This window comes from Melozone crissalis, unplaced genomic scaffold (genome assembly GCF_028551555.1).
Source record: "Melozone crissalis strain CALT ecotype California unplaced genomic scaffold, PUWL_Pcris_2 ptg000004l_1, whole genome shotgun sequence".
Classification (NCBI taxonomy): domain Eukaryota; kingdom Metazoa; phylum Chordata; class Aves; order Passeriformes; family Passerellidae; genus Melozone; species Melozone crissalis.
The window spans coordinates 27,290,109-27,317,539 of NW_026535782.1; the positions used below are offsets into that span (position 1 = coordinate 27,290,109).

At 41.6% G+C, this 27,431-nt stretch overlaps 2 protein-coding genes across 5 annotated transcripts in view; both read right to left on the minus strand.

Moving 5' to 3' along the window:
* Nucleotides 1-18,283, minus strand: part of PTPRB (protein tyrosine phosphatase receptor type B) — a 62,647-nt gene extending 44,364 nt beyond the window's left edge. The window contains exons 1-4 of one of the 2 annotated variants that reach the window (XM_054273194.1): nucleotides 18,229-18,283; nucleotides 16,569-16,958; nucleotides 7,998-8,236; nucleotides 2,554-2,830 (exon numbers count right to left, since the gene is read on the minus strand). In XM_054273194.1, the coding sequence (XP_054129169.1) occupies nucleotides 2,554-2,830; nucleotides 7,998-8,236; nucleotides 16,569-16,958; nucleotides 18,229-18,283 (961 nt within the window). Of the gene's footprint in view, nucleotides 1-2,553; nucleotides 2,831-2,998; nucleotides 3,077-7,997; nucleotides 8,237-16,568; nucleotides 16,959-18,228 lie in introns of those variants that run through there. The other variant, XM_054273186.1, reaches the window with a different exon arrangement.
* Nucleotides 18,284-19,025: 742 nt separating this feature from the next.
* The window catches only part of PTPRR (protein tyrosine phosphatase receptor type R), a 138,751-nt gene continuing 130,345 nt past the window's right edge, over nucleotides 19,026-27,431 (minus strand). For all 3 annotated transcript variants that reach the window (XM_054276267.1, XM_054276275.1, XM_054276283.1), the window contains exons 13-14: nucleotides 26,544-26,657; nucleotides 19,026-20,243 (exon numbers count right to left, since the gene is read on the minus strand). In XM_054276267.1, the coding sequence (XP_054132242.1) occupies nucleotides 20,150-20,243; nucleotides 26,544-26,657 (208 nt within the window). In that variant the 3' untranslated portion in view covers nucleotides 19,026-20,149. The remainder of the gene's footprint in view (nucleotides 20,244-26,543; nucleotides 26,658-27,431) is intronic.

Consider the following 27,431-nt stretch of genomic DNA (forward strand, 5'->3'; position numbering starts at 1 on the left):
ACCATGATTTTAATGTGACATTATATACTCAAAAGGCCAATATGGTCCTCTCCAACCTTTTACATTACCACTGCAACTGTGGCATGCATTATTCATTGCTTTCACCATGAGTTCCCCGTCAGAAAAGATCACACTCAAAATTTAACCAAATGTTTTGGATTTTATGTGCTTAGCTACTCCAGTACTTTGTATAAGAAACTTCATGAAAACTAAACTCAGAACTGGCACACAAAGATTTTTACAGGATTGAATATGAGCAAAAAGGTAGTTTGTGATCTAGGTATACAAACAAACCTGTAACTTTCTCACACTTTCTCATGTGTATTTATTTTGTCAAGACAATACAGATGTTCAAACATCATTTTGCAAAAATAAAACACATGAGATGGGATTTCTTTCATTTCAACCAACTACACTTCAGCTTTCTGGTTTAACCTAGCCTTCTTTGATAACCAGTGGAGAAAGCACCTTCATTGGACAGCTTAGCCCATCTTCCTTAGAAAAAGAGCTCAGGAAGGGAACATCACTGACCAAGGTCAGACGTTGTGGTTTTAGATGGCCCATGATAACTCAGTTCCACTGCCAGTGAAATTGGCAGAAATTTTGTTTACAATATGGATGGAAAGACTGCTTATACATCCATATTCACAGGACAATTTCCAGGAACACATGCCTATGGACATTCAGGCTTACTAGATAGTAAACTAAAACTACTGTCATTAAGTTACAAAGAACAGGTGAAAAAGAGCTTCCATGAAACTGGTTTAAAATGCTGCCCCTAGTGGAAACATAAGAGGAATAATCCTCCCTCATTCTGCATTGAAAAGTTCAGTATGGACAATACAACATGGGTTGTTCACAGGCATAATTTAGAAAAATTCTTTAGGAAAAAAAAATTGGGGCTAATTGTGTATTTTGAACACCATCAAGCAATTCAACTCAAGGAAAGCAAAGAACCACAGAGCAATCTCAGCATCTCTCTGCAGGAAACATTCATGGCTCCTCGATTTTTATTTCATGCTTTTGACTGATCTCTGCTATCCAAAATCCAAATGTAAACCTCATTTAAACTATGGTATACCAATTATCAGTATTTCAACTTAAACTTTTATCAGACTTTTCACTTTGATATCAGCTACATAATATGATTCTAATGATCAGCTCTTTCCAATCACTTTCATCATAGAGCCTGGAAAAATCTATTCAGTGATAAAAAAAGTCATAAATGGCATGTACAAGCTTCTGTGTTAATGGTACAGCATTAATCAAAATGTGCTCTAAAGTGGTATCTTCTCACCTTCTATGCAAGTGTTCAATAATAGAACTTTACTATACAGAAATTATGGTGATTTATACCTGCCTCTCTGATAATGGTTGATCAATTATTCCAATTTTCACATTACAAGTCATCAATATCAATATTAAACACAATCAGCATGATGCACAACAAATTTAAATCACTGTCTGCATAGAAACTATTACTCATTTTTACCGACATGACTTGTGCTTAGTGTACAGCTATGACACCAGCAGACTTGTCAATGGATTTTTTTAAACTTGAGTTACCACAGAAAATTAATGGAGAATATTTAGTGCATTTGTATGGTTAATGCAGGAAAAAGGTTCCGTCAGAAAGCAACACCTCTGAACAGGTAATTATGAAGTACTTGGCTGCTGTAATCTTCAATACTAATATTAAGTACCTCTCTAAAATGAACCTTAGGAGCAAATCAGAGAGGCATTTAATGATGGACTTTATTTAAGACATCTTTGTTTTGGGTCTTGAACTACTACCTTTAAGAGGTCGAACAGTGTTATATTTTATCATCCTCACAAAGCACAACTAGAGCCTAGAAAGAGGCCAGTTGTGCCACTGCAGCTGTTGTCATTCAATGTCATCCATTGCTTCACAGCTGAATTGTTCACATGCCCACAAATGCAGAAGGGGGGCTTTCCTTGGCAGCCCTCTGTCAGGCTGCTGGACCATTTTTACAGCCAGTCATGGATGTGTCACTGGAAGTGCTCTGTACACAACTGCATATCATAATACCTCACTGGTGATACCCAAGAAAAACATATAAGAAGGAAGTTTCAGCCTTACTTTCTGACTTTTAGTCTCTGGCTAGACAGAACCAAAGTATGGAAACGGGCTGAAACAGTATGTTACCCTTAAAGAAGGCTTACCTGCTATGAAATAGATTGCATTTTAAACACAGTAAATAAACTGTCAGCTGAGGAACTATGACAACAATGTATTTGCATGAGCACGAAGGATGTTATGGGCTACTACGACAAAAACTTATTTTTTAACTTAATATCCTCACAGCATCTTCTTGTTTCAAGCCTGCTGGGTTAACTGTCGGCAGGAGTAACTTCTGGCAGTGGGCTAAAGAGAACTCAAGCGCTGGGCTGCTATGTTCAGCAAACACTATCCACTTGCAGTAGCTGTAAATGCATAGCTCTCCTCCTCCTCTTGGAGCCGGCCGAAGCAAGAGGAGGAAAAGGAAAAGCCCGGCGTCCCTCCCCGCGCACCTGCCGCGCCCGCGCCCCCACCTGTCTGCAGGGAGATGTTGAGAGCCTCGCCGCCGGCGAGCGGCTCGATGCGCAGGTGGTACCAGGTGCCGGCCTGCAGGTCCCGCAGGGTGCAGCCGTAGGTGCCGTTGCCCGCGGGGGCGGGCTGGCAGCCGGCCGCCTCCCCGTCCTCGGAGCGCCCGCTCAGGCTGAAGTTGCAGGCGCGGCCCGCGGCGCTCCAGCGCAGCCGAACGCTCTGCCCGGCGACGCTCCGCTCCGTCAGGTTGGCGCTGCATCCCGCCGCCTGCTCCGGCGCGGCCTGCGGAGAGCGGGGAGAGCTCTGAGAGACCCGCCGGTACCCCGGGCTCAGCCCCCAGCCCCGTCCCCGCGCTGTGCCGCTGCGGGGCGAACCTGCCCGTGTCCCCCAGGCTCGCCTGCGACCTGCGAGGGACGGCCCTACACCGCCCCCCTCCTCCCGGCCGCTCACCTTGGTCAGGGCCAGCGCCGTCCACAGGGCGAATCCTGCTCCATAGCTCAGCATCGCCGACACTTTTTAACGCCAAAATCCCTCGCGGGGAGGGGAAAGGGGGAAGGGACGGCGGGGTTGGGGTGGGGGTATCCGAAGCAGCGAAGTGGCGGCGGCGGGCCCCGGGGGCCCCCGCTCCCCGCCGGGCTCCGAGCCCTGTGCCGGGCCGCCCGCCTGCTGCATGCGCTCGGGGCTGCCCCGGCCGCCGAGCCGCCTCCCTGACACCGGCGTGGGGTGGGGGGGCTGCCCGCCCGCGGCTGAGGAGGAGCGGAGGAGGCGGGGGAGGCGGCCGCCGCTTCCCACGCTGCCATTCTGACCCGGGCTGACTCTCCCGGAGCCCTTCCCGCCGACTTCCGCAATCAAGAGGCGATTTCCTCGCGTCTCGCTGCGGGGGGCGAAGCTCGGCGACTCGGGACCTGCCGCCCACCGGGCAGGCGACCGGCCCCGGGGTGCCGCCCCTCTCTCCTTAAGGATCCCACCTTCCTGCCGGCTCCTCTCCCACCCCACCTCTCTTCCTTCCTCGCTGCTTCCTCCTCATGTCGGTTTCCCCCTGTGTCTTGTCTTCCCAAGCGTTCCCCGGCGCACGGGGCCCTTCAGCGGTGCCGCTGGCTGCACCTCACCGGGCGCTGCCTTGCCTTGTCTCATGCTGCATCGCCTCACAATGTCTTCTTGCCTCTGCCCCACCTCGCAGCTGCCTTGTCTCATGCTGACCTTGCCTCATTCCCACCTTGCCTCTTGCCTGCCTTGCCTCACGGCCACCTTGTCTCCTGTGGCTCCTTCTCCTCTTGCCTGCCACTCCTCTTGGACATCTCGCCTCATTCTTGCTTCATTCCACGGCCACCTCACCTTGCAAGCTTGCTCTCCTCACACCTGCCACCCTTCACAGCCATCCCTCCTCCTGGCCCACCCTCCTCTTTTTGGCCTCAGCCATCAGTGACCCACCACTCCAGCTGCTGTGTCCCAAACTCAGATGTTTTTAAGGGTTAACCATAGAGCACCAAGGGCTCCATTCTCTCGCTGGCCATGTGGCACTGCAGCAGGGCCTTGCATCCAGGAGAGCCCAGCTGAGCTCCTGCCTGCAGCAGCAGAGCCTGTGGGAGAGGCCAAGTCATCTCCGTTTTCTGTTTCAACTTGTGTCCTCGAAACAATTCCTTCCCACATCCCCTGAATAACTCCCAAGCTAAAATTACACACGCCATGGAAAGCAAAAAAGTCTCCCTGTTTTCAGACTGCACTAATAAAGCTGTGTGCAGCTCTGAGTTGGCTACTGCCTAAATGAAAACTTTCCATTTCTGTCATGCATACCCATTTCCTTCTTGCTTACATTTCAGCCTCTGAGAACTTGCATGTCAGTGTGTACATGGGCAGACAGGCAAGGAGTGTAGACAGAAGCATTTTTGCACCTTCAAATATTCAAATACAAAATAGCAGCCACAGAGTGAATTTGGGGGTGCACAAAAGAGGAGGAAATGGACATTTACTTTCTTCAATGGGAATAGTATATTTCTGCATCTTTCTGTACTGCATTATGTGTGTGGGATTTTAACTTCTAAAAGCAGTACCTCAAGCAAATTCAACACCATCTGTACCACTTTTGCCCTCTTTGATGGAGAAAAAGGTTCTACTGTTCTACAAACATTAGTCTGCCTTTTAGGGCAGCTGCTGCTCTAGGATTTTTCTGGGCACTAGCCTGTCTAACAAGATATACATATCTGAAAAACCTTAGCTGTCCTTCTGTTCTGAAATCAAAGGTCTGAGCACTCAAAAGTGGTACCTGCCCCTACAGAAAACTTCATCTGTCCCAGTGGAGCTCTATACCTGGTCCTGGGGACGTGGTACTGAAAGTGTTGTGCTGTACTTTGCAAAGCTGAGGGTAGTTAATAACTTTATGTTGCCTTAAGTGACAACATAAATCTGTGTTGGTTGTTATGCCAGAGAGGATCTCCTTTGGAAGAGATGTTTTACGTACTTCAGACAGAAGGAGGAACCAAACCCCAAAGAGCTAACACAGGGATAATCATACCATTGATAGGAAACACAAGGTGTGTTTCTTAGACCTAAACTAGGACTAAAATGACATAGATGTCTTGTAATCATTTAAGGTGAGAGTTTTACAGTGTGATTTCTTCTTTAGGTGATTGTGATTTTTGGGCTTAACAGCATAAACCACACCAATACTTTTCCAGCACTGGAGAAGTACAAATCTGAAGGCTTATTGGGATGTTTGGATTACTTCAAAACCCTCTCTGAAAATTAAAACATTCAGGGTAACCTGCCTTTTCTTGAAAAGGAGCTCACATTATTCTAGGGATTTTTGAAAACATCCAAGACCTGAACTTCCAGGGAAGATATAATTTGTATATTTAGATATAAGTTTTTTAAAGTAGGTGTAATAAGTAAAAGGAAAATGAAGCATAATCAACACTGCAAACATAAAATCCAGGAAAAAAATGGAAACTACCACAAGTAAAATTTAAAGACTTTTGGACATAAATAACTGTTTGTCTCTTCTAGCTAGCATAAGATAAATTGTGGAAGAAAATTATATTACTGTTTCTCAGAAGTGCTCATAATTCAGAAGTTCCTATACTTTCTTACTCTTATTCTTGATATTATAAAATATTTACTTTTCCGTATTGGTAGGAAAGTACTGGTTTATTACAGGTTTTTGCTCCTTCTGTATGTTATCCAGAAAAAGTTGCTACATGGGTAAGGTCTGACACAGATGTCTATGCCAGCCCTAGAATAAAACATGAGGGGTTCATCAGTCACTGGTGGCAATATATTTATATAGAATAGCCAACATAATGCCACAAGTAATTATTTCCAGACTAGTATTGAATAAATGGGCTTTTAGTAAATCAGCAGTCACACAGCCTTTAACACTTACTGACCTGTGTGGCAAGCCAAGAAACTAATTAAACTGAAAAAAGAACTGGAAGTGAGTTTTGGGAGTTGCCGGACGTGTCTCTAATAGCAGGCCCCAAAGTCCCTTTCAGACACTTTCCCAAGGTTTCCTGACTTTTTTTTTTTTTTAACACCAACCTCTCTGTCTCTCTAATCAAGAGGAAATGGGCTTTGCATAGCTTTTGTCATGGATTCAAAGTGCAAGCTGCAGTTTTACTTGAAATCCAAGGCAGCCCTAAACCAAACATTTTGTTCAATTGAAATGTCACTATTGTCCCCCCCAAAATGGGTATGTGCACAGCCAAATAACAACATGGCTTTACTTCTGCAAACAAGAGGCCTCAGCCTGGGCAAATGCACTTCATAGAAGGTATTGTCTTCCTCACAACAATACTCAGCACTTAGTGTATGTGTTTTCAAAGTATTGTGTTAAATCCAATTAATCCTTTAAACATCCCTGAAGCTTGACAAAAATGTTTTTAACTCTACTCTGAAGACTGGAAAACAGAGAGGGAGGCCAAAGATTTTAAGTTTCTGTGTCTAAATTGGTATATCTAGATTCAAATGTCCAGAGACAGTTGGAGGTTACAAGAGAAAGCGACTGCTGATTTTTTTCTCATAGATATACTTAGACAGCTTATCATCAGAATTCTGGTTTGAAAGTTTTGACCTAAGCAGCTTGTTCAGTGCAAATGTTGTGATTCAGGAACAAGTGGGGTAGAAATACAAGAGGCAGTAGTTTCTGTTAAAATGGTGCCATTTCTCTTGCTTTGGCAGGATTATGTAGTAGTAGTGTTGGAGGCAATTTGGGTAATACTTGTTTTTATAGGACATCTCCATTTGGAAAGAACAAGTATTCTGTGCAGGAGGAATGCAAATGAACAGAGGGCATGAGGAAACAAGCTCAGCCTGCATGCACTGAGCCAGAAAGATGATATTTAGAAAGAACTGCATCAGCCATGGAAAGGGGTGCAGTGTGCCCATCCTTGGCTCAGTCCCTTTCCCTTGTCAGCATCAGAACAGCAGTGTTGGGGTCCATAATCCATTAAGTTTGTGGACCCTGACACTGTCCACAGCCTTCCCAAACATAAAATACATTTCTTAGTCTTATCCACTTCAACAAAAAGTAGTAACTGAAGCATGTTTGCCTGCCCCAATACACTGAGTGTAGTGTGGTCCCCTGGAAGATAAGCCACAGGGAATTTAGGGATTTTCAGTTCTAAACCACTACGTGATAATAGTGGTACAGGGACCAGTAATGAATGTCCTGCATGTTTTAGTTCTAACTGCCTGTACACATTTTGCCAGTGGTGATTCCAGATTTGTTCTCGCATTACTGAACTGAGTCTTGCAGAAAAGGAAGACTGGAAATTGATTTGGAGCAAATGGCCTGCCATGTGCTCCTTCTACAGCTGGGCAGGCAGCCCCATTCACCTTCTCTGCCAGGGCAGTTTGTGGCCGGGCAGAGCAGAGACCAAGAAGTGTCTGTGTGTTTCCACTCTGCCTATCAGCCAGTAGATAAGCTGACCATGGCCAAGGCCAGGGTTCCTTTCGAGGCCAGTTAAAGCATTTGGATTTCTCTTGCTTTGATCTGTAAACAATATATGTAATCATCTGTAAATAAGGGCATTGCATACTGTAATTCTTAGCATGTAATTAGAGCTAGACCCTCACATCATACAACAATCAATACCAGAGCCTGAGTCACTGAGAGCAGATATCCAGGCTTCTGTGGGTCCTGCCACATCCAGGAGCTTTCCATTGCTTCTCACATATCCTGATAATTTCCCTTGTACTTCTCCCAATGCAACATTTGCACCAGGACTGGGCTGTACGGAAGAGGCAGAATTTTTCTGCAGCTATGCTTCTAGCAAAGGACACTGTCAGCATGAACATCAAAACAAAGCATTCCACCAGGAAAAGAACAAAGCTTAGTCCTTTGTATAGTTTGTTGCAGGTTTTGGTTTGTTGTTTTTTAAGCCCACTTGTAATAGCTATCAGGCTCCACAGAGTGGAGCAGGCTTTATAAAAATCAGTAATTCTTCTGTCTTACCTCTTCTGTAGTGCTAGAGTACTGAAGAGTGGTTGTTTGAATCCAGGCTTTCTCTGTTACTGCAGATTTCAAGTCAAAGTAGAGGTTTTCAATGGGATTTTTACTGAAGTGTTCAGTCACATTTCTGATGAACATCTCTGTGCTACTCTTCAACACATTTTCAGGCCTAGAAGTAATAGCACTTGAAGAGGAGTATGTAGTTCTAGTACTCCACACAGAAGTGTCTGCATCTTGGAGATCTAAAACAAACAAAGGAAAATTATTAAAATCACCTTAACATTTTTATAAACAATTAATTAGATCAATAAATGTGGCTGATACAACTTCCAAGTAGTTCCAAGTACACCTGTCAGTTCTATCGGTTTTCTGTTTTCAATGCAAACGTGTTTTTGCATCAATACCAAAGCCTCAGAAACACAATCAGAAAAAAATAATATCCCTGAACACTCATACCATTCATTTTAAATATAGTCTGTCAGTGATTCCAAAAGGAAGAGAAAGTTTGTACTTTGCCATTAATGGCACAGTTTTTTTCATTTGCAACTTTTCCACTTACTTGTATCTATCAAATGGCACATAGTCATATTGTCAGCCCTCTCACCTCCTTTCTAAGTGCATGGGCCAGATTCACTTCTGCCTTTTGTTGGTGTAAGTTTAAAACAAGACTTTGTTCAGTACAATTTTTCAAGATAATTTTTTCAAGACAATTTTTTTCTCAACGTATGTGTTCAAGTTCCTTGTGCCCACATGAACATTTCTCTTGCTTTCTAAAATCAGTCCTGTGCTGACCCCATGCTAGTCCATGACTGCTGCCTTCCCAAGGCTCAGTTAATGATCTATCCCTCAACTAAAGTATCTGTAAATATGGCAGTGGGTTCGCTTTTTTAGTCACGTATCCTTCAGAGAAAGCCAAAGTTGCAATTAGAGCTCAGGAAAGATTTTACTACACATTTTTCCTCCACATTTTCATGGCTCTTCCTCCCCATTGGTATGTATTTAATATCCTTTCTTTGTGGCAGTGAGGGCAGGGTTCAAGCTGTGGTGGCCTCTACATCTGGTAGCATCACATTTCAGCTAAACTATTGGAATTACTCACTGGCCCCTTCTCACAAAAAGCTGCCCGGCCATTGCTGTAGCACAGCTAGCGTGTGTTGGCTCAATGCCCAAGACATTTTGTCTGTCCTTGAACTGGGGTCTCCAGCATCACAGAACCTTGTTTTGCTGCTGAGCCACTGGGCTGGTTGCCATTTATAACAATTTTAGCTCACAAATCCTTTAAAAACAAAGTAGTGACTGGGTTAAATTGCAGTAGAAGCTTTCAAATGCAATTAATTGGTGTGCAATTATGATGTCTTAGCTGGGCAAGGTGTGATTACCTCTTACCCAAAGGAGCAGTGGGTGAGCTTCCACAAAATCAACATTATCAAGTTTTTGTATGTGTAAATATATATGTTAACATGTTTATGTAAAGAAATTTGCAGCACTCTGATTTGCACAGAAAAGTGAGATTGTAAAACTCTAGTAGGAAACATTTCCATACAAGTGTTTGCTGTGCTTGACAGCACAATGTGTTCATCTGGTACATGGTTCTGGAACTTCTTGAAAAGTAGTAGTTTACTGGAATGGGTTGGTATCCAGAGGAGATATTTCCTTTCCTTTTATCTAATTGTGCTTCTCTGGAAAAAAAAAAAATCCAAGTCTGTATTAAATTACAAGAAATGTTGATGAAATATTTTTCCAAATCAAGGCAGTGAAAACAATACTACAGATCTCATTCTTCTCTCTTACACTTGTGCGAAGGGTTTCATCAAAACCTCAGGTCTCATCCAACTCTGCATGATCATCTTCATGCTGCTGCTTTTGCATAACCCCCTGCAGAGAGCCTGAGGTGCAGAGTCTGCTGTGGTCCCATGTCACATACCTTCATGGTCCCCACCAGAAGGACAGGAACCTTGTGCTCAAGCTGACATCAGGTGCTGCAACAAACCCATTAGCTGACAAAAGTCCAGACTTAGTGTAGATTCCATGACAGTCATTGTTCCTGGAGATATCCCATTTGTTGTGGGTCTCTGAAAGTCTACAGCAGACAACTAAAAATCCTAGCCCCAAGGACTTGGAAAGAGCTCTATGCCTGTCAGATGTCTCTGAGATATCTCTCTCCTACTTCAGCAGGAAGTAGAACTCATTGATAGAAAGACAGCAAAAAGAGGCTATGTCTGCAGTCAGCAATCTCTTAGAGAAAAACCTCACACATTTGGGTTTCTAAGTATATATTTACACACCCAACATGAAAACACACACACAAAAAAATCTTAGCTTAATTTACAGAAAAATAGCAGTGATTCCAGCAGGAAGGCATTTGCATTCCAGTGCAATTGTGCTTTAGGAAAGCTGCTCCTCCATAAAAGGAAGCTGGTGCTGCCAGTGACATTTATGGGACTCAGCAGCCAGGGAATAACTGGCATTCTTGGTGCAGGAGCTGAGGGGAGAGCTCAACAGTCCTGGAAGCAAAACACTTGGTCCTCAGAAAAGTTCCACCATCCCACAGAGATCCCATGAACAAGCATTTGGTCACTGCATGACCCAACCTTTCATGTTAATAAGCTTCAGGCTATTCTGGGTTTCGAGCTAAAGGATCTTTCCCAGAAAATACTGGTTTCAGTCTGTTACCTGTAACCTGTGGGTAGAAGTGACTTGTGTACAGAACTATGCCACACTGGAACTTCAGATATATGTACCAGTGTTTTCCATATATCCTACAGTGGACTGACTAATGGGGTTCATATCTGTTACCCACTTTAAGAAAGTCAGAATTCATGTTTATATTATAAGTAAAGCCACTATTGTGATCCTAGCATAAGGACCCTCACATCCCTTTTTCAGTAGTACTTAAAAAAGAAAATTGCATATTATAAGGCCCATGTAGCACATTTCTACACAACTTGAGTTCCAAATTTTTTAACCAGAAAAAACTCACCTCCTCTCTGGACATTTGTGAAGTACACAGAAATCTCAACACTGCTATTTTTCAGATGTGTTTAGCATTGTTCCAGAAGCATCTTTGGAAATCGATCATAAAACTGTTCTTGGGAACAGGACAGCAGCACTGACACTGATGTTGATCGCTAGTAGCTGCATGATATACAGTGTGTGAACATAATATTGTAATAATCAGTAGCACACCCAGGAGAAATGATGATGTTCTGACTAAGTGCATATTTCATCCATGGAGTGTACTGCAAACCCCATTCACCCACACAGCAGCAGGCTGCTGACAAGGAAGGGACTGCCATACATTTCCATGTAGGAACAGCAAAAGTGCTGGTTAGTTGTCAAGAGCTGAGAACCCTACAGTGGTGCTTTCAGCCTTAGCTGAGCTGGCACAGTGCAGCTTTCTGAAATAGCTCACATTGTACTGATCTGCCTACTCTATTAGAGCGTAGTTTCAGAAAAGTAAGGCTGAACTGATAGTGAAACATAATTGAATCAGATATTTAGTGTATGAGATACAAAATACTCCATAAAACTGCATCTAACTCTCTGCAAGACTTGAAACAAGAAGGGGTTGTTAAAGATCTCTTTATGTGCAGGACAAAATGAATTATCTTTTTACCTAACTACTTGTAAATAAAAGAAGCATAATTCAGATTTCTGTTGTATGTTGGAGTATGAAAGAAAAACAAAATTCTTTGAATGTCCTTACTTTCCCATTCAACGTGACTTTTAAAACCTGCAACATCTGTGCTGCTTAAAAATTTTTTCTTCCTTTATTTGGATGTTGTAGAAGTTAGTATCATTTGTATCTTATGTCAGAGAGGTTGAATGTCTCCAAACTCCAGTCTAATCCTGAGCTGCTGTTTTACTTGCTTGTTTTTGAAATGCTGAAGTAGCCACTGAAAGGTTCTTTCAGCATCAGTGGTAGCAGAACATCCATATAACTATGATAACAACACCATTGCTGTACCACCCCTATTTCTGACACTATGAGTAGTTCCAGCTTACCCTGAAGTGGATTTTTGGTCACTGGAAGGGGCATCTAGATTCCACTAACTCCATGGATTACACCTCTACTGAAGAGAGCTCAGCTATGCAGGAATTACATAGACACCTAGGTCTTGGTTCAGCTGCCTAAACCTAGTGGAATCTGAACTGCCCTGGGGCACCTGAGGCATCTGCCCAGGCTCTCATAACACTTATGAGAGACCCGTGTCTTTCTGGGCTGGCAGCCAGAGATCATGTGGAATACTGTGGAGCATCTCAAATGACAAAAAGCACCTTGTTGAGGTAAGTGAAACAATCCCTTCCTTCAGACACCTACATTTAGACACCTGAAAGTTCAAACCCACATGAAGGTCCACACAAAATAGAGAGAATGTAATAATGAAAAATACCAGTAAAGTTGTTAGCACTAGCAGACAAAATCATAAAGCAGGACATGCCTGATTGCTCTGGGAAGCTGTGCCTATTGTTCCATTTTTTTCCCCTATGAAAGTAACTGAGCTGGTTTTGTTCTATATTCTTTGTGCTATGCCTCATTGAGGCTTTAAAAATTTACAAAACACAAGGACCTAGGCTACATTGCAGATTTCTCCCTTTATTTTTAGAAAATCTAAACCCATATTTATCTCTGAGCTTCCATCAGTATACTATTGGATTTTGTACAGTCTTGAAATTATGTCCAAGGATCTGACATTGATGCCTCTCCTTAACTAGGTGAAGCTCAGCAGAAGTGGTTAGCCGTGTATTTCTTTGACCCAAGAAAGAAGATTCAAGTAATTTTTGATATTTCATGGGTTCACATATGTGTTAGCAAAATCTTATGCTTAGAAAACCCTATAAAATAACTTGGAGAGATTAAAATGAATTTCAGTAAATGTATTTTAGGAAAAACTATTTTGGGTCAACTTAAAGGTGGAATGAAAATATTGTTTATCACTGTTCTAATTTATCCTGAAGAAAATTGTAAAAGTTTCACACACAAAAAATTACAACTCGTAGTGAACTTATGTATGGATTATTGCAGTATCTACAAACACTAAAAGTGTGGAAAGCTTAAAGCCTAAAGATATTTAATTTGCATTATTTCAAAAATAGGTAAGCGTTTCTCCCTTTTCTGTGCTTCTGCCATCTTTCTTTGGTGCTTTTCCACCTTCCCAAGAGTCCCAAGAAGAAGCCTGTGTCTTCCCTTGCCATGTTCTGCAGTTGCTACTGCTGCTCCAGTGGCTCAGAGCACGCTTGGAGTGTGCACTGCTCTGGTCTCTTCTGTGCTCCATCTCAGCCACTGAAGCATCAGCAGTGGATGCGAACTTAATTAGCTGAAGTTCTGATTATGAAGCAGCTAAACTGAAAGGGGCATAAGGGGAAGAGAGAAGCTTATGTGAAAGAAATGATCCCAGATAAGAACTGAGGCTAGAAAAGGGGGAAGGAACAGCATGAACATCAGATGGCACATCAGACTTCAGCTCATACCTCGTATCCGGTATTTTGTCTATTTCAGGCTGGAAACAAACAAGAGATAGAAAGATGTTCTAGTTGTTATTTGAATTCCTTATCCAATATGTTTTATATCTTTGTAGATTCCACTATGGTTCTTCAGTGCTTGGCACACAGCTGTAAGTAAACCCTCCACAAAATCAGCTACTTTTTTTGAATGCCTTGATATCCACAGCTCTAGGGTTGTCCCTATCATGTATGATATGATAGAAGAGAAATGCAATGAAGAACATCATATTACAAAACAGTTACTGTCACCTTCTGTATCCAGACTGCTCTAGAGCCTGTGTGACAGTTTCTAGAGCTCAGTGCATAACTGCAGCATACAGCTTGGCCTTGTGTCTACTCATTTGAAGTAATTCCCTGCTTAGTGAATAATTTTTGGTCAGCAGTGGTTTTGAGGTTTGCTGGTAGTATTCAAGATGCCACATAGCATTGCATCTGTTCTTAATTGGATATTTTATTGAAATTAACCTACCCAGAACAAAATAAGCTTGGAAGAATTACTAAGCAGTTCAGAAGTGACATCAGTGTTAGTCTGTCAGCATTAATGGTGGACATTTGTTCCACAAGTGTTATTTACATGCAACATTCTTTGTTCTTTTTCAGTCATCCTGCCTTCTACCTCTTCAACTGCCCCATCTTTTCCTCTTGCCTGTTTCCATTCCTGTTCCTTCTCCTGGTTTCTGAGCTTAGAGAAGCTCTGAACCCAACAGTGGGCTGGTAAACAGAAGGCTTTAGCATTACAGAGATTTTTCTCTCTCTGCCCACAATGTCCTCATGAATTTGGTGGGAAATGAAGTCTTACTTTCTCAAGGGATATTAATACCTTACGACCATTCTTCATGTTAGCTATCTCAGCTGGAGGCCAGATTCAAACATGAGTTCGTGTGAGAAGGACTGTGTGCTGCTAGATTTGGAATTACCTCTGAGTGAGCAGAGAGGGTTACATTCCCAAATTGATCCTGGTTTCCACAAACAGTCATTTAGGTCAGGACTGTCACAAAACATGTAAATCCAAACACATCTCAGATGGATGATTTGAAATCCAAATCCAAATCCAAGTTCAGATTTTCCCCAGGCCCAGAAGAATAATGTTTGATGTTTGAGTAAGGTCCAGAATAAAAGGTAGTTCAGTTATTGGGTTTGGAGCTTCTACTCTATCTGGGGTGATGTTTGGGTGCAATTCAGTGAGCTAGTCCCATGCAAAAAGAGAACTCTTTTTATGAGTACTGTGAAAATAGAGGGTAAATTATAGCAAAATGTGGTCTTAGTCAGGAGTAGAAAAACTTGCAGCCATTTCAGCTCCAAAGATTTTGCTCAATTTTTACTACCTTAGCTAAATATAGACAAAATATGCTATTTTAGGCTGATCCACTTCTGCTTCTACTGAAAGCAGATAGATGTTCTTGGAAGACTAATTTTACACATTTAGCATTGAAGATTTTCACATGCATATGGATGCCATGACCAGAACTGGGGGCATTAGATATTGTTATCACAGTACTTACTACTATTTGGAAAATTAATCTCTTAACAGTACTTCCACTTTATGAGCTTCTTATATTCCTAAAATTCTTAGTTGGATATTGAGGATTACAATATTTTGTTGGTTTTTCAGCAGAGCTTCCCAGAGCTGTCAAAAATAAGGTAAGTAACACTCTTAGAAAGGATTTACAGGCCGGAAAATCAAGGCAAATTCATTTAAGAACTGAACACAGTAAAAAATGAGAAGGTGCTTTAATATCTCATGACAATTGTCTTAGTACTTATTGGTCTTAAATTGCTTCTCCTCTGGGGATGATTAAGAAAAGTGTGTAAGGTTACTTTAACTTTGTTAGGCCACACTCCATCCAAAGGAAATAACACTACCTGTGCACCTCATCTGAACTATTCATAGTGTCTTTGAATATGCAAGCCATTTGCATCCCACAGGACTTCAAATGATTTTGCCTTTTTAATCTCTAACATATATGTGAGGGCTGGGATAGTATCATGGCCACTTTTCCATTCCCTGGTTCTGCAAGCTATCCTTTCATGCCTCCACTCAGGTGAGTAGTCCTGGTCCTATGAGCAGAGTTCTGCAAGTGCAAATTTGCTGAAAAATGGTACCCTGCCTTACAATAACTAGGAGTTTAGAAAGAATGAGGATTTGGTTTAAACATTCTGAAAACTTGGACATATGAAACAGTTTTGAGTCATAAAACTTTTTTTTTTAACCCTGTGAAGACGAGTTAACACTAAAAGATGCCTGTAGGTTGTTCTTATTTACTGTGAAGAATTGCTTAATACTGCACCAGAATAATATCAACATCTTTGCCAGGAAAGATCAACAACGGGACATTGAAGAAAGCATTATCAAGCAGTATTCCAACCACTGTACCTTCCATTTTGTCACAGATATGGAAACCCACTACTGCACAGATATACTGTAGGTATATCTGTAGGTATGTGCACAGACCTTTGCATTTCAAGGTACTATTCCAAGAATTTCTGAGACTTTCAATTCAGTTCATTATTCTCAGGATTTTGAGTGCTCTCATGTATGTGGCATCTAAGAGCAAAATTACACTGAGTAAACATGCAAATGTGTAAGCCATGACTGTTCTAATAATGCATTTAGGTTAATCAGAGAAAGAATTGTGTTTGATTTTCAGATGTCTTTTTGCTCTTGACAGATTGGATCTGTATTTGTATGATAAAATGAATGGGGAGGAGAACTTTGCATCTACATTTTTGAAAAGTACTAGGAATCAGTATCCATAGTTTAGAAATGGAAAAAGGAAATGACACACTAATAGTGAGCTGAGGTTACATATAAGCTCATTGATCCAAAGATTGGGAGTAGACAAAATGAGAGACATCCTGAAAATATAAAGTAGATTAAAAACTTCACCAGTTGTGAGAAAGACAGCACTCATTTCAGCTGTTCTTTAATAGTTCTCAAAATGCTTTTCAACTGTGAAAAACATTCTTCTGTATGAATAAAATATCATAATTTTTCAGATTTGAGTTAGCATAACAGAGACATTTTTGTTACCAAAACTCCCAGGATATTTTCTTGAAGGAATAACTCACCTTGCTTTGAGCACAGATTTACATAAACAGGCTTTCCCGTCTCGCTGGCTTTTAGCTGCATCCATGTATGAAGGTATTTTTTACTCCGCTTGGCCATGACCTTCTGACCTTGTTTTGTGAGGAAAAGGGAGCTGTTGGCCACCTTCAGGAGCCCATCCTCGTGGCAATTCCACCTGACTGCCTGGGGACAATCAACGGTGATGCTGCGAGACGACAGAGCAGAGCGTGTGGAGATGCTCAGGCACTGGGCAGACTTCACATGGAGAAGCCTGTCATCTGCCATCCACTGCCACTTCTGGTTCAGGTCAGTCATATTGCACTTTTCCATAATGACTCCTCTCTTTTCTGAAAGACACTGCTGTTTCTGGACATGGATAATCAGAAACCCTTCTGGAAAAGGAAAATTCCAGAAAAACACGATTGATGTACACATTTACTTGAAAAAAAGCAAATTATCAATGATTTAAAATACATCAGCAAATAAATTTCTCTTCTCACTTTCTGTGTGTTGAACTTTTCATGAAACTTCCATAAGTTGAACCTATTTTTAAAAAACCCTCCAAACACAACACCCACGCGATGCATGTGCTGGTAACATAAATAATGAAAATTCAAAACCCCAAGCTATTGTGGCAAGGTTATCTTGACCTTCATTATACATAAAAATAAGAAAAAATTAAACTGGATATAAAAGAAATCCAAGAACTATTAAATTCAAACATCAGTCCCTCATTTCCCCTGCTGGAAAGCAAACATGTCCACATGAATTCTCAGTCTCTGTTTCAGTTTTACAACACAGACTTTTAAAAATATAATTTACTGCCTAAAAGTTGTTTTAGTAAAATTCATGATGTTTCTGAGGGAAACGTAGGAGGATATTCATAAATTGATGAATCTCTCAATGCCTGTGTTACAGGAATGGAGGTTCTTTACTGGTAGGAAGCACATCTGTTTTACTGGATTTATTCCAAAGTCTCTAGCTGTTAGCTTTGTGACCATTCCAATTCACGTAAGATTAGCTCTCTGTGTCACCACACTTAAAGATCAACACCAGCTACTCAAATGAAGAAAATTACGGTGCATTAATCAAAACCCCACAAAGCTACCAATGCAAAACGCATACTTGTTACAGAACACAGAACTGGTTATTTCAAATGCAGCCTCCCTGCCATATCATGTTTAGGTTTTTCTTTGTTTTTAATCTCAGTTACTCAAACATTTCCAGCCCCATTAGTTACCAAGTGCTAAACCAAATGTGTATTAATTTCCCTCAATTGATATTGTCATTCCCCTGTTTTTACAGACCTGGGAATTTTCTAACTAAGCATTATAGAAAGTTCTTGTCTCTGAAGTTTCATAAAGTATGAATAAAAGACAGGCATCTCCTGTCTGAAGCATTTGTCCCAAAAACTCAGCTCCTGGATTGTCTATCAGAAGATCTTCTTAAAAAAAAGATGTATTTCCAGCAAAGAAGGCAGTTTATTTTCCTTTGGAAAGGAATCTAAACAGAATGGGCTGTGTTGGCCCTGCCCTCATTCCTCTGGTATGAAGCCCAGAGAAGAGGTGACTCGGTTTTTTTAAGTCACCGGCTGTGCCGGAGGGCTCTGCTCAGTGGCAGAAAGAGCAATTCAGCAGAGGGGAAGTGGGGAGAGACACTTACCTGAGATTGTCAAGGCAAGACAGGTAGAAACCAGGACGTGAAATAAAGAATCCATTTTCCCTCTAGCAACTCCCCATGCTTCTCTTAAAAAAACCCACCTCAGATAAGTGAAGCGAAGGCTAGGAAGGAAATGTGCCTTCACGGGGGAAAAAGTCAGTGACGAGCACTTCCTTCTATTCAATTGTTTTGGGGGGTTTTACAGTACTTTGTCCTTTTAATATGATTCTTCAGTTTACTAGTTGATTTATTTTGGAAAAATACAAGCAAAAGAGAAGTTTTCAAGCACCTGGGAAATTAAAAGAGATTTTATTGAATCTCGTTAGACTAAAAGAAAGGGGATCATACTTTTGTGTAATGTGTTGCATGTGAACTATTACAAATCTACAGGTCACCTGGATGGTGCTGACTAAGTATGTTCTATATTATCCAAGGAAAAACATGTATTTTTTGTAACTGTACACAATCAAGCAAGATCTCAATATATTTCTAACTCTACAAGTTCTAAAAGCCAAGTGGAGGTTGGGGAGGAAGAGGAAGAGGAGGAGGCAAAGCTCTGGCATCTGTACCAGGTCTTACAGAAACTCCCCCTGAGGAATCAAGTGATGCTGGGTTTGCCTTTCCATCAGGTGGTGCACCTTGCTCCATGTCAGCTGGGGATTGCCTGTGCCCTCTAGATTGGTTCCCAAGTGGTCTGAAGCCATGGTGGAGGCTGTCCAAATTGTGCTGGACTGAGCCTGTTTATAGGGGTACAAGAGTGTGTGTGCATTAACTACTCTAAGCAAGAACAGAGACTTCAGTTGATATTTTATATTAAGGGTAATTTATTAGCAGTATGAAGCAAAGTCAACATCACTGCATTAAAAACTCATTACACCCTGTAAACAGACTTCCCAGTGCTGTAAGCCATAATGCCAACTTCGCATATCTCTTAAAAACAAACTTTTACTGAGCAATAAAGGAAACAGTCATAGCAGCATTTTCTTTCTTGTATAACCTGTCATGGAAGAGTCCGTATCACTAAAGGCATCTATCTCTTACTGAAAGAAATAGAGCAGATAAACAACATATGCAAAAATTTCTGTGTCAATAAAAGACAGACAAAGATTTAAAATCCTTACCATTTAATATATGCTACAAAGTTTCTTTTAAAAGTAGAATGACTTACACAATTTACAAATACACTGGATTCAGGTCTGTAGCAGAAGCATGTTCTAAGACAATCAACAGTTTAGGGTAAATACACACTGAATAACAGACATTGTGCTCTGCAACTGCTCTGTAAGACCTACAGTAAGTACACATTTAATAGTTAATAGGATGAAGAACATATATTTCCATATAAAATATTAACTGCTTTTGAATATTTTCAAAAACAAGATTTTAAGATTTTTTTATTATCTCCTTTTTTTAATCCATAGTTGAACACTTGCAATTTTAGCAGCAAGAATATTATGTGGCCAAGAAACAAGCTCACCACATAATCAGTAATAGCACTTTACAGTACAGTTGACAGTCCATTCACAAGACAGTTTGCAAACGTCAAAGCTTTTATACACTTGTTAAACATTTCTTCTGTAGAAGTCCCAATGTCCATCTGACTGCAGCAGTAGCACATACATACATTCCATATGGCAGATATCAGCATTACAGAATTAAACCCACCTTTAGACACATACACAGAATCCATGTGTAATTTCAGTACAGTACCTTCTTTATAAATCATTTTTGGGAAGCTCGCAATACATTCATACATAGTGAGGGTCCAGCAATCTCTGTGCTTTTGCCAAACCATCCATAATCCTATCAGAAGTTGGCCTCAAAGCCGTCTTTCCCACTGCAGTAAACTTCTTGAAGAAGCTGCTGGTAGGTAATGAAACAAATTACCTCAAGAGATTGACATTTGGTTTTACCCTCTTCGGCTTCACTGGACAGCTTCTGCAGAAAGTCTGCTTTCATACAGACTCAGTGCATGGTGCACAAATTCATACTGCTCGCTGGTCTGAACCATTCCACCCCTGGAAAGGAAACAAACTGCACTGGAATCTTATTTTTTAAGAATGCAACACCCTCCAGCTCCTGCCAGCCCCATGACCCCCACAAGCCCTTTTCTCAGTTTTTGATTTACAATTTGCTTGAGTAAGTGGGAGATACTTGTCAAAGCAGAATTACTTTCTTCACAGCTTATGGCATCCAGCACATGCCCAACATGAAGAATTCCCAGTAAGAATTAGAGAAGAAAACATGTGGAATCTACAGTGTTAAAACCTAGATTTCAAATTCAGTATATTCAAAGAGAATTTCACTCAAACACTTGGGCAAGGAAGGCCAGATACATGGATGCAGCATTACCACTGATGGAGCAAGGAAGTATACAGAATCTGGCCTTTCATTTTTTGTCCTTCACTAAAAATGTAACCTTCTGTGACCTGCAGATGGCCTGTGCAGAGAACAGCTCTTCCTGTCCTCTTTCTAACGCCTACAATGCATCCTGTCCGAACAGCCACCACCTACAAAATTTTACAGCGGTGAATCATTTCACCACCAACAATGCAAGAGAGTTGAACTTAACCATAAAAAGAACTAGTTGCAGCCAGCTTGGATTAAATGCCTACTTCTTATACATTCACCAGGTAACAATTAATTCTTCAGGTCTAAGTATGAGGATCAAGTCCCACATCTCCAGTGCTGGTTACAGTGCGATAGGAAGGAGATGTCCTACAGGAGGTAGGTGGGATAGAAGTGTTACCATTTAGCTCTGAAATTAAAGTGAAACTCTTTCTGTCAACACTGAGGTACTCACTCAAGGTCTCCCTTCTCATGGAGCAAGGCCTCAAGTTTACTTTATACCACTTCTATTATCTCATCTGCCAGGGTATTCAAAGCTATATACTCTGCTTTTAGAAACAAGCCCTTGGTTCATCCTCAGTGCACCCTGGAGCAGCTAGTTACCTTTGGGATGATGAAAGACCAAATGGCCTTAGTGAGAATGAAGACATTAAGATACATGCCACGTCTGGCTTCAGTTCATTAAAACATTTAAATTTGTGAGGTATTTGGATCCAGAGCACTGTTGGAAACCAGATATCTTGCAGGAGCAGGTCTGAAAATCTCATGAGATCCCTAACAACAAATGTAGTACTGATATACCAAGCTATTTGAAAAATGGTAAAACTTCCACAACAAGTATTGTCCTTCAGTATTAGAGAAGGTTATCTACAACCACAAGGTCCTTTTATTTTCTTCAGTGCTTCTGGATGGCTAAATGGCTATGGCAGGAAAATCATAATTAAAATAGTATGTACTTCTTTAAGCAAATGAGCAGCAGTCTGTGTTCCTCCAATGAGATCAGGCAAATATAGAACACCTTTTGGTGAGCCACATGGCTATTTATGATATGCTATTCCTAGGAAGAAAATCACAGGCTATTAAATGGTCCCATCCAGCCCAAAATGAAGCACTCGTAGTTTTGCCAAAAAAGACATCCACAAATTCATAACTCTTGGCTGCCTTTTGCCTTCAGCTGCTTTCCTCTGTGCTTGTCCCCTGCCTGGAGATGCAGCAAAGATACTAAAGGTGATGGGAGGGCTTTGCTCTGGTCCTCTGTGCTGCCTAGTCTCCTTCCTTCCTCCTTGCTGCTGCATCCTGCTCTGCCCACGCAGCCCCTTCCCAAACAGCTTCCCTCCCTGCCTTCCTCATCGATGCTCCCCCAAGATGTTCTCTAAGGGAGTGCACTTCCCAGGTTAGATCTGCTGTGCGCAAGGGGTGGGGGAAGGGAACACATCCAGAGAAAAGGACTTAGCAGAAAGGGCAGTTTAAAACAATTTTGGCTACACTAGGCTGTTTGTGGTTGTGATCCTTGCTCCTTCCTCTTCAGTGCTAAAAAACCCCAGGAAAGCGTGTGTCAGAGGGGGCTGAGCCCAGCACCACGGTGTCTGCCCCGTGTTAGCAGGCACAGTTCAGGGGTTATGATGCTTCTGAACCTTGTATGGGCAAAGAGTCCATATCTCTGCCAGCTGAAGGGCATAGGAGTCTTACTCAGAAGTTTAGACTACTTAGCCTTGTCAGTGCCATTATACACAGGATTTATTGAGCCACAGTACCACAAAATGGTTTGGATTGGTAGGGACCTTAAAGAGTACCTACTTCCAAACCCCCTGCCATGGGCAGGGGTATCTTCCCATAAGATGAGCTTGCTCAGAGCCCTATCCAACCTGGCTTTAAACACTTCTAGGGATGGGAAGGTAAAGAATTTCTTCCTAATATCTGATCTGAATTTACTCTCTCTAAGTTTAAAGTCATTATCTCTTGTCCTATTATTACAGACCCTGGTAGTAAGGCTTTCTCTGTCTTTATTATAAGCTCCCTTTCATATTGAAATGCAGCAAAAACATGTCCCCAGATCCTTCTCAAGGATGAACAGCCCCACCTCTCTCAGACTTTCTTCATAGGAGAGGTGTTCTGTCCCTCTGACCATTTTCATGTCCCTTCTCTGGATCCACTGTAGCAGGCCCATGCCTTTTTTGTCCCTGGGGACCCCAGAGCTGGATGCAGGGTTCCAGGTGGGGTCTCACAGAGCAGAGCAGAGGGGCAGAATCCCCTCCCTGGACTTGCTGGCCATGCTGCTTTAGATGCAGCCCAAGATACACTTGCTTTTCTGGGCTCTAAGTGCACACTGCCAGCTCCTGGTCAGTTTTTCATCTATCAATATCCCAAGTCCTTCTTACCTTCATTCTCATGCAAGGCTCACATTTAGTAGCAGGGAATTATCTGTGATCCCAAGACATTGGTTTGTGGAAATGTCTGTGTGGATGAGCGTTTCAGGAGGAAATTTGCTCAAGGAGGGAGGTTTCCTCTCCTGTGTCCCTAGTGTCCAGAAGGGATGTGGCCACAACTACAGCACCTGTGGGTGTGCACCCTTTGTCTATTTGCTAGCCTGCACTGCCAGCTACTCTGTGAGCTGCTGGGCTCTCTGCCTCTGAGACTCTTTGGGCTGTTGCTTGGAAGAAACAGACCCTGCTATCCTGAGGGCTCAGGGATTGTGACCATCTTTGCTCGGGTAGCAATGAGTGCATAAAAGGTCCTTTACCCTGCCCTCTGGCTTGCTGCTAGTGCAGCTGCATGCAGTCTGCTCCAGAATTAATGTGATGCAGGGTTTGGGATTATTTTTTTTAACCTGAGGCCATTAGTCAAAACACTTAAACAATGAATTGACGCACACTGGAAACTCTTTTCATCCTGTCTGAGGAGCCAAGAGCAAAGTTATCGGATGTCATTCCAAGAATGTGCCTTTAAGGTTAAGAATGTGCAAAGTTTCTCGATGTCACAGTAAGTCTTGAAGATGCCTCACATTAAACATTTCCTGTTTCTGTTGCAAAATATAAAAAATGAACTGGGAAAAAAAAGCAAGCTGAGCAGACCTGTGGGTCTGTCTTTTTACAAATTCACACAGACCATGGCTGTATTTACATCCTGGGCCAATATTTTGAGTGGATTGTCCATTTTCTCATATTACTGTCAGATCCATTCACCCCTTAAATTACACTAAACAGCTAAGAAGGAAGTGGTACCTGGACCTACCCTGCCTAGGAACAGCTCTGTCCTGTCTCAATCCCTGCTGGAGTACTTATTTAAAACTCTGTTTCCAGGGAGAGTTACATGGGGCATTAATTAAACTATTTTCCAGCATAACTTTTTGCCACCATATGCAATTTGTCTGGGTGCTTGTTTGGTTTTTATTGAACATGCTGGGCAATAGGAATGCATTGGTAAGTCACTACAACATTACTTGTGAGTCTCTCGAGTCGGCTCTTTTCTTTTTCCTATTGCTCGATTCACTTTGGCAGAAATGTGGTCACGGACCCATGTGATAAAAACTCCACATGAGAGTGGACATCCTTGAGTGTGTTCATTCCAGTAGTAACTTGTGTTTGGAAGACACAGCTCTGAGTGGCCAGGAACTCAGTGGAGATAGGATATCAGGGATAAAATACTCAGCGTACCTCCTAGCCAGGTTCCTGGATCCCAGGTGGTCAGATAAAACCATCCTAATCTCTTTTTGGTTTTGGTGGGGTTTTTTGGGGTTTTTCTTGAGTGCAATGTGATGCATGAAGAAAAAAACTGCTGGCCAGCATAAATGAGGAAGACAGCCTCAGCACTGATCCTGCTCTGCTCATGACTGTACCCCACTGCTAACATTGGCCATGCTGCCAGTGCAACACCACGACGGCCACAGCCAGCTCTTGCAGCCAGGTCTCGTAGGTTATAAGTTCATTTTGCCAGCTTCATGACACGTGTAATGACCCTCTCTCACACATCACCTGCCAATGACCACCATGTCAGGACTGTGACAGCAGGGGAGGCCAGTCTCATTGAGCTTTGTCCATGTAACAGTGACTCTTGGCCACTTTATGGACACATGATCTGATAGGGCAGGCAGTGGCTACTGTAGTCTTAGGGGCTGCTAAGCTTTGCCTTAATAATCATGACTATAAACTGACTGCCTGGCCAGTGAGATCCATTCTGCAATATGGCCAATTGGGAAAAAAAAAAACAACAAGAAAAGAAAAGACAGGTTTTGGTTACTGAGTTTTATCCAAAGAAATGTCTTTAAAAATTAAAACAGAGACATACTCTTTGTCTCAGGCAATGCCTGCGAATGTGAAGCAAGATCTCCATTGTCTATACAGCCTGAAACTTGAAAAAATACAGAAATGTACAAATCACAATATTTAACAATTCTTATAACAAGCTTTGTGTCATGGAAATTGCTGTTATGAATGTTATATTTGGGTCAGATTTCCATTCTCTTTCCAAGTTTATCTAGGATACTAATATGTAAAAGAAAGTTCATTAGGCAGATCCACTCAATAAAATTGTGTTGTCAGTTAATAATGCTGAAAATCTGGGTTGTTTTTTTATGTCTGAAATAGGGATGTTAAAAGAGGCAGCTGAGACCAGAGTTTGCTTTCACTTCTCTATAATGGATTGTAAAAGCAATAAGAAAAAGATTTTTTCCTAATAGAAATACTAAAATGGGGAAGAACACTTCAAACCTTTCTCAATAAGACAGATAGATATTCAGAAAAGAGGTTTGGAAATTTGCAGTTGGTAATTTAAAACAGAGTAAGCATTTTCCTCTCAGCTATTCCTTCTTATTTTGTTGCTGAGATTTTTAGGTCAATAACTCCCCTTGGAGAATTTTACACTCTGAGCAGTTCATGTCGCCCTGTAAAGCTCATATTACAATGTCTAGTATGATGAAGCCATATGGGAGGGGAAGGCAGAGGAGATAATCCATAAATACAGTCAACTATATGGATTCTGATCCTTCTGCACTTCATAGTTCCAGTACCTTTCAGAGCTTTTCACAACATGAAAAATTCTGTATTAACCCTTTGACCTAAGCTATTTTTCAGCATTTGCACCCTATGTATTTTTTCATTTAAAGAAGACACACGTGTCAGAAGCAGTTAAGATACTTGCAAGGAGATTATATGAACTGTACCTACTGCAGAAGAGGAGACTCCTCTATTCTTGGTACAGTTCTGTTTATTTACTTTATACAAAATCCTGTTTCTCCAAGCAGAAGAAGAAAGAAAAGTACAACCCAACCAACAGTTTCCACTGTGCACAATACCCACATCCTCCTTCAAAACACAAATCCCTCTTCAGTCATGGTTTCACAAAACAAAGCACTCTGCAACAATGCTGGCTTACACTGTTCCTGCTCCCAAGCTGTGAATTCAGTCAGGGAATTGATCTGACTTCAGAAAAGTCTGGAACAAATGCCTTGGTATTTTCTTAGGCTGAGTAAATTTGCCAACTCAATTCAAAAGGCCCCCAGCACAGCTGATGAAATAGCAACAACACCAGATTTGTCTTTCTCCACTGCTCATAGAAGCTACACATTCAGTGAGCCTGCATTTCTTTGTCAATCCAGGCTCAAAGAAAATCCCTTGTCTCCAGATTGTCTCACCTCTCTTATGTCCCAATGGGATGATGCAGACAGCAAGCAGAAAATTTTAGTGGGGGAAAAGAGAAGTGGCAAGTGCCCAGCAACTACAGGGTTGTCATTTCATTCAATGGAAGTTTCACCCAGAAGACAATATGATTCCTTATTCAGGACCTAAATGCATATGTTACCTTGATTATTCAGTTAATGTGGTTGTGAAAGTCAGCAAAAGCAATGGCAGCCAGTAACATTCAACTGTGAAAATGTTTTCAGAATCACTATAGAATAATTACTGATCATTACCAAATCATTTTGGTAATTATTTCAGAATCATTGACTGATTTGTGGTTCTTCTGGAACTCACCGATCCATTCGTAGCTGGCAGACAATGCTCAATGCATCTACAACTCCCTCTTCCTTTAACTGCTGACAACCAATGGCTGTGGCAATAAAACATCCAGTTCTTCCTATACCAGCACTGAAAAAAAGGCAAAATTTAAAAGGAGAATGAAGTTCACAGATACAGGAACTACATGAAAAACACTAAATAGCTATGAAAATAGAAAAAAAAAAAGAAACTTGGAATTGCTACGACCCACAGTTCCTGGGTGCATGTCTAGCAAGGATGACTTCTCAGCTCACTTTCATAGAGAGAAATAAAAGTGTGCACTGTTCCTGCAGTCCAGCTGTGGGTATTGTGAGGCTTACATTTTTTCGCATTGCATACAAGTGTATGGTAAGAAAACCAAGTTTCATTAGCACTACAAAATCTGAGTATTCTCAGGCCCAGTCCAAGCAAATTATGGAGATATGTACTGAAAAGGAGGAGAAACCAAGCTAAAGCCATAATTCAGTAGTGTTTATTTTATTATTATTAGTGTTTATTTTATTATTAGTTATTAAAATTCATGTTTAAAGTCCTCAAAGCATACAGGGGTTCTGCTAACCATACCTCTAACCATGGAGGCAAAAAGGACCTAGACCCATGCTGATGAAGTTAACTGTCTCTCCTGTGATTCTGCAGGATGGTGAAGGACTTGGTGCCATAGCTCCCCAGGTTTTTCTTGATGCCTGCTGGGAAACAGCCACTTTGGCATTTATTTTAGTCCCAGAGGCCTCAACAATTTTGAGAATCTCTGCCCCACTCTGTTTCTTGCTTAAGTAATGTAGAATGCAGTGCACCTCATGGCTTTCATGCTAAATGGCAGGAAAATTGGCGGAAAATATTAAAAACTAATTTTGGGTCCATGAC